The following is a 7,917-nucleotide window of genomic DNA, read 5'->3' as shown; positions in this document are numbered from 1 at the left end:
TGTCCTATCCTAACAAACCATGCATCAATTGAAAGCTTATTTATTCAGATGGTGTAATATCAGGGTCACATTTATGCATTGCAAATTAATTTAATAAAACCTAGATTTAGACCTATAGGTCATTATGAGTTATATTTTAAGCCATATGTTTTATGCTTTGAAGGCCTAAATTTCACTGAAGGAACAAATATAATTTTTTTTTTAACTCACATACATTAGACTACTTTTTTTTTTTTAAACCTTTAAGCAACCTTGTGCTCTGTCCGGGCAGTTGTGCACTTTGGGTGTCAATAACATTGTGATTAAAGCCAATGCTTCCTGTACTTTTTGAATCAGACCAAATAGGTCATCCAAATGTAACCTGTTGTAAACAATGTTGGTTGTTTTGTATTACTCTCCAAACAGGCCTCATTAAGTCGAGGCATTAATACTCCGCTGTGCTTTCAGTGCTGCAGATCGCTGTGGGATCAGCTCAAGAGAGTTCCTTCCTGTCGACGGGGCTTGTTATTGTCATAAGCATCCTCACCAGCTCCTCTTGCTGTGAAGTTCCCTAATTAGTCACCTCACCGCAGCGCTCGTCTCTCCTGATTCACAGAGAGCAGCACACAATACACAAAGCACAAAAAGAGCCATTTTAATGAGGCCGTGCTTTCAGGTGTACTAGAGATGAATTTGCAAAGTGAATTTTGTTTCACAGGTTGTGGGTCACATGTAAAAACACTGCTTATTGGGTGATTAAACAGAATGCAAAACTGAAAACATGAAAGTTTATGTTTATACATACTCAGACAGAGACATCCACCTTTGTTTGAGTGCATACGCTTTTTCAGCACCATCAGATACAAAATTATTTTTCTAATATTTCTTATAAATATTGACTTGTAGGTAATTCAGTTAAGAGTTAGTTAAAGTGTTTCAAACAGATGCCCAATTTTTGTTGTAATTTGTAAACAGGGCCTTTTTATTATGAAGCGAAATATAAAAAAAAATGTATGTGAAGCTGAAAAATAATTAATTAATTAACACTTTTATTCAGCAATAACCCATTATATTGATCAAAAGTGACAGTAAAGGCATTTATAAAAACATTGAAAGAATGCTGATAAAATTATATCAAGGTTTCCACAAAAAATAAAGCAGCTTAACATTTAACTCCAATTATAATAAGAAATGTTTCTAAAGCAGCAAATCAGTATATTGTGCATAAAATAGGTTTATGAAGGATCATGCGACACTTAAGACTGGTGCAATGGCTGTTGAAAACTAAGCATTGAATAACAGAAATTAATTGCCTTTTAAATGATCTAATTTTAAATTGTAATAATATTTCACAATATTAATACGTTTTTTTTATTGTAACTTCTTAAATCGCATAAATGCAGTCCTGGCTGAGCATCTGATTTTGAAGAGACTACAAAAAATCTTACCGACCCCAAGCTTCACAATGGTTGTGTATATATAATAAATAAATAATAAAACTCATTAGTCCCAGTTTGATGTTTTTAAATCATTATAATTACAGCTGAAGAATCACAGAAAACCAAAACACATTCATTAAAAACAATTATAGTGGTCTAAAAACGAGCTCTTTATAGCTATGCTGTGATGATGTGACTTTCATCTAACATTTTTATCACAGAAAAATCATCTTTTAATATGCCATATGCTACAAGCAAGGTCAGATATGCACAGGAAACCCCACTGGGTTTTAAGTCCAACACTTTAACCACTCAGAAGATGCTCCACTGACACAATATATTTAAATATAGTGTCTGATTTTCACATTGGAAATCAAGACTAATGCAACTAATAATTTCAGAATGCTGTCAGTTCCAAGCTGTGGCTCAGTGGCAACCAAAACAACCGTATCAAGTTGTCTTGAGCCCGCCAATCATTCCTCTCAGCAGGGTGAAGCACTATCCATGGGGACTGCTTTACCAGAATCTCGGCTGAGGAAGAGGATGTGGGAAGAGCCAGCAGCTGTGAACCCAGTGGCCTTGCCAAGCGCTGCTGGACAGCCAAACCAGATGTGCAACCCAGTAAAATTCATATTAGAGATGATGGGCAGACAGATGGGTGGAGCTGTGGGAGAGTAAAGATATGTTGTCTCTGTGGAAAGCTGGCAAACTACACAAAAAGAGAGCAAGATACTCTCTTAAATGAAAAACTGAACACCCTTATGCTTTCAGTGACATTAAGATTTTATTTTGAACTAGGAAAGTGTGTTAAACCATGGTGTGTGTGTCTATGATCTTGAGTTTCTGTGTTAAAGATGTGCTTAGTCATTGGCCAAGACTTATACTGACACCTAGTGGTGTGGATGCATCTTTTTGCAAAAGTTTAGGGTTAGTGATTCAGTTGTAAAAATGTGCTAAAGCAACTAAGCTTGATACATTTAGTTTGTAAGTGAATGTGTCTAATAATGAGGAAGAGAGTCATATTCTGCTGATTGTGTGATTTCAAAATGGCTGCCAACATGAGCCGACCTGCTCACGTTTGTGTAAATAGTTATCCTTTATTTATGTATTCATCATTTTGAGGAAATAATCACTGATGGCACCTTTTATGTCTGTACCACAGGTGTGTATAAAAAGAAACCCCTTCACAAAACTAAAGATTCATAATGTATTTTCAGATGATCTTGTATCATCTTGTGGTGTTTGTTCAAAAACACACCGAAGCCTTGCTTTATCAGTAAGTGTGAGTGAGTGCAAGTTGGCGTGTATACCATGTCCTAAGACAACCCTTGTGTCTGTTTTCTTCATTTGGTCCACAAGGTTTTGATTATAAGAAACTGCCCCAGGGACTCCAAGACCTCCGGACTCCGGAGAGGCCAGAAAGGGCAAACAACACAAAGACAAAAAACAGGCCTTATGGTTATGGATGTAATATTTATTTCAAAGTTTTAAATCAATGGTGAGTCATTCTTACCAGAACAGTGCAATTTTTCAGTTTTGTTGCCTTATTGGCACATGATCAGTTTGGAAACATTTTCTGCTTGTGAGAATGTGCGGACTGTCACTATCTATGGAATGTGACTGTGTTACTGAACCATGCCAAAGGACATTTGCTTTGCATTTCAAAGAAACTACCACTGTGAATGTCAAATCAGGGTTCAAGCTTGCGTTTACGAACAAATATCACCACCTAGTGGTTATCAAGTTTTTTATTATTATTATTATTATTATTATTATTATCCATAGGTTCATACTTAATCCATTTGATCATTCTTATTATAGTGTACTAAAAACCTTTAGTTATTTTAACTATAGAAAAATAAATGATAATTAGTAGCTAAAATAAAAATGAATTAAAAACTACAGACATAATAAAAATTAAATGAAATGTATGCATTTAGCAGATGCTTTTATCCAAAGCATTCAGGCTAAAAGTTTTTACCTAACATATATAAAAAAAAACTAATAATAAACAGCAAAATTACTGAAACTTTAACTAAAATTAAAACGAAACTAGGAAATGTAAAACAACAAAAATTCATTCAAAATATTAATGAAAAATATACTAGTATTTAAACACAAGTTATGACATGAGAAAGATAATGTATTAGGGGGTTGATTTAATTTAGCCACATGCCAGTTGGATTTAACATTATTTGTGCATAAAATACACAAGGAAGTGTTAAATGCACTGCTGTTGAGTATCAAACCTTGTCTTAAAGAATCTGAATATATTTTTATGAACCATGCACAATGATAAATCAGAACAGCTGATGTGCTTGGCATGCTGAATACTGTGAATTTCAAAATACAATACTTAACACTGCACATATCAAAGATCAGAACTGAAACATACGCCACATACAACAGGTTTTTAAGAAACCCTGAGAATTGTAGTGAGGCATATCAGTTATGGAATATTCCGGACATCTGTGTGCATGTGTGGAAGGATACGCATTGAATGCCGAGCTCACGTCCCAGCCTTTAGTAAGATTAATAACAGACTCATCTGGGCCGTAAAGCTTGAAGCTGAGGAGAAGTTATGAAAACCTTGTGGATCAAGCTGGTGTTTAGAGTGAAACATTCCACTCGGATAAAATTTCCAAGCATGCCTACATAAAACACATGTCTTGAGCTTGTTATCACTCATCATTCAACATGAACTACTATACTGTCTGTTGAGGGATCCGTAACTTTTCTATGAAAGCAGATACTTCTCAGTGCTGTAAACAATAGCTATGTGATCAGACTTTGTACATGGATCATTAGTGCAAATCTGAAGGAAATACTATATGGATATTTTTCGAAAAGCTACTGAGAACATTTGTAAGCACTTGATGCTCGACAGGGGCTGTTTTCACGTGATTTTGACAGAGACTGGTCATTTGGCTCTTCTCCTCCGAACCACGATGGTTCCAGCCACAACGTCATAAACAGTTCTGTTGTGCTGGAAAAATAGTAACGTGATGAAGATTGGAAACAGGAAGGCGATGGAGAAGTTTTTGTTTAAAGCCCGTACTGTGGAGCTGCAAAAGAAAACGTAAATACATATATATTGTTTTTAATATTATTTTATCAGGGCTATTTCTTTCTGGCAGAAAAAAACAGTATACACATAACTCACGCAGATAAGCTGACACTGGATGCGGGTACCACCAAAACCCGACCCGCACTAGGACTGTTGTGTCACATGTGACGACTCGAAGCCCCAGCAGGAACTTTCCAGGAGTGGCACCTCCAGCTCCCCAAATACAGATGATCTGCAGACGAAGACACAACACAGACCGAAGGAAATGTGTGAGCTGTTTAAAGATTAAAACAGATAGGGCTCGTAACTGTGGCTTTCATGACATGAAAGACAAAAGATGCTCTCCTCACTTCATAGACACACACTAGGACTCTGTATGCTAAGGCCACGACCATCATCTGGGTCCTCCAGTGATGTGTTCACATCAACCTCTTCCACGATAAACTGCATGAATTTGGAAATATCTCTGTTTAGAAGATCAAAGACATATGAACTGTCATGCAATACATATACCATATATACATGTACACTCTGTTCAAAAGTAGGGAGTCTGTTATGCTGTTTTGCTGCTCAAGAAACATTTCTTATCAATCAATGTTTAAAGCGGGCATGCCACTTCATATTTTGTGGAAGCTGTGATATTATATGTAAAATAGTAGTACATCTATGGCTGTCCGGACAGTGTAGGAATGACTCAAGAAGGATAATTAATTTGTTCAGAACACCTCAGCTCACCTCATTCCACTGAGATGCACGATCCACAGCACTACGGTTGCCTTAACACAGAAGAGAATGAAGAAATCCACAGTTTCTGCCAGAAATCTACGGAGCGGGGAGGGGATGGTGTTCTCTCTACCTGAAAGAACAAAAGATGAAGTTAGTATCCAAGTGTACATTTTCAAGATTGCACCTTCAATGCTTCAACAAATAATAAGAAAATCAGATCTACAGAATTTACATCAGTGTCTCAAATCTGCTTACATTTATGACCCTGGACTACAAAACCAGTCTCAAGTCACACAGGTATATTTGTAGCAATAACCAATGACACATTGTATGGGTCAAAATGATAGATTTTTTGTTTTTATGCCAAAAATCATTAGGATATTAAGTAATGATTCCATGAAGACATTTTGTAAATTTCCTATCAGAAATTTATCAAAACTTTTTTATTACTAATATGCATTGCTAAGAACTTTATTTGGACATTTTTAAAGGGCCATTTTCTCGATATTTGGATTCTTTTGCACCCTCAGATTCCAGATTTTTTAATTTGTATCTCAGCCAAATTATTGTCCTATCCTATCGAACCATACATCAAGGGAAAGCTTATATATATATATATATATATATATATATATATATATATATATATATATATATATATATATATATATATATATATATTTTTTTTTTTTTTTTTTTTTTTTTTTTTTTTTTTTTTTTTTTTTGACGACCTAGAGGATTATGCAGAAAGGGAAATTTCTCTATGTAAATTAACACTGGCCTCTCTGGATACTGTACTGCTTAGCATCTGGTGAACAGGAGTCATTGTCTGTCAAGACTTTTACAGTGTCATGCATTTAATCTGGTTTTAATGCTGGATTATGTCTTTACACCAAATTTTGAATGGGCACAGTGCGTCCTTGAGACACCTCAATGTAATATAACGGGGATTTTGGAAATACATAATACTAAAGGTTAATTTAATCCAATTCTTCATTGTCTTGTTAACGTGAGTTTAAGAAGCAACTAGTCCCTTCATCTCCTCGGAGCAGTGGACTGACAGCTACCTGCCGGCTGTGCTGGTGCTCTCTCAGAGCTGCTGGATGTGTCAGCGGCTGCTGGGCGGCTCGTCCGGGGACACCGAGCCGCGATGTCAGCGGGCGTCACGTTACAGCCGCCGGGGGGCGGAGGACAGAGCGGCGCGGACATGAACACCCAGCTCTGCCAGCTCACATGGCCACTGTAGCGCCACATCCACTGCTGCAGCCGCTGGCAGTATTCAGTCGTTGACATGTTGTCTTTGTCATCGGACCACTGACCGTTTTTGACCGTGTTTTCCGCTCTGTTCTTCACCGCCATGTTTACTGCTTTTATACTTCTTTTAGACTTCCAGCTAATCGGCTCAGGCTGAAGCAGGAGTATACCACTTATTGCCAGTACAATGTTTTTGTAGCTGGAGATTTTCAACTACCTTGTCCTGTGACAAACAGTTTCCATAATAAAATGTATTATAGCAAAAAGACGTGTCTGGTACAAACGACACTACAGTGTAAGCTTAATATGACATAGCATCAGCTAATAGTGCACCCCTGTAATATATAATAATGTTGCTTGCGAATATCATTAAGACTGATCAAGAGCATTATAATGTAAAACATAATCGAAGACTGGTAGACAGTCATGAATGATAAATCTGAAACTCGTTGTTTAAAATATTAATACAGCAGTCACGCAATGCCAAACTATTGAATTAATTCTTTAAAAAATAAATAATAATTAAAAAATAATTGCTAAAAGTATAGTGTCAAAATTTCAATAATTATCAGCGACGAAACACATTTAAATCCAATTGTTTATTTTTATATAGTTATTATTAGTATCATCCTCATCATTATTGTTATTACTATTGCACTACAAAAGTGATTTATCTGAAACATTAATACAGTGGTAAAACAAGTAGAAATTATTAAAATAGTTTTTTTGTAAATGTTGTAAACAAGTGCTGTAGTCTACTCAAAAAAATATGCATAAAGACTATATGGAATGTTTGTTTTTTTGTTAAATAATTTGTCATGAACTGGTAAATGCAAAAAAATAAATAAAATAAATAATAAATAATAATAATAATAATAGTGAGTAATTATATTAATAAAAGAATGTAATATTATCGTTTACATACATTTAAATTTAGGTTATCAATTTTCATTTCCTTGATAACGAAAAATCCACATTATTTTTGAAAGTGAAACTTGTCAAGCTCATCACTAGATGGCGACAGTGTCTTTCACGTGATTTTGGTTATGGTAGTGAACAGATTTATTCTCAATAAAATTAAATCAAGCTTTGTATGTTCAAATAGAGACCAAAATATACATAATGCCTCAGATTTTCAAACTCAAACATTCTTTATTTTAAACGGACAGCGAAGAAATGTAGAGCAGGAATGAACTGTAAACACGTGGTACATGGGAGCTGTCCCAAATTCAGTTTCTGCATGATAGCAGGTGTACAGGCTCACTGCAATTAATTGTGCTTATTTAGACATCTTCATGTCAGTGCAAAAGGGTCAAAGGCTTTAAAAACTGTCCGCCGGAAACAACCCTGTTTTGTCCCTTGATGCTTGTTGTGGTGGACAGCTGTTAAAAAACTGGGATGTATTTATGTCTGTGTGTTGCTCTCATTCTCTATTGGTGCTGTATTTGCTGA

The 7,917-nt window shown here is 35.7% G+C and overlaps 1 protein-coding gene across 3 annotated transcripts; it reads right to left on the bottom strand.

Moving 5' to 3' along the window:
• Positions 1-3,449: 3,449 nt before the first annotated feature.
• On the bottom strand, positions 3,450-6,611 carry LOC113119472 (protein FAM8A1-like). Of its 3 annotated transcripts, none has more exons than XR_003294460.1 (4): positions 6,279-6,611; positions 5,221-5,341; positions 4,578-4,717; positions 3,450-4,483 (listed from the first exon to the last, which is right to left on the bottom strand). XR_003294460.1 is itself a non-coding variant. In XM_026289000.1 (4 exons), exons 1-3 carry the CDS (start codon positions 6,568-6,570, stop codon positions 4,630-4,632), a joined length of 501 nt encoding a protein of 166 aa, XP_026144785.1. In that variant the 5' UTR covers positions 6,571-6,611; the 3' UTR covers positions 3,450-4,483; positions 4,582-4,629. The 3 variants fall into 3 exon arrangements, 2 of the variants coding, with proteins under 2 accessions (XP_026144785.1, XP_026144784.1); XM_026289000.1 differs by having other exon boundaries at positions 4,582-4,717; XM_026288999.1 differs by having other exon boundaries at positions 3,450-4,717.
• Between the last annotated feature and the right edge of the window lie 1,306 nt (positions 6,612-7,917).

The sequence above is a fragment of the Carassius auratus genome, chromosome 19 (genome assembly GCF_003368295.1).
Source record: "Carassius auratus strain Wakin chromosome 19, ASM336829v1, whole genome shotgun sequence".
Classification (NCBI taxonomy): domain Eukaryota; kingdom Metazoa; phylum Chordata; class Actinopteri; order Cypriniformes; family Cyprinidae; genus Carassius; species Carassius auratus.
This window is presented reverse-complemented; position numbering and strand designations above follow the sequence as displayed.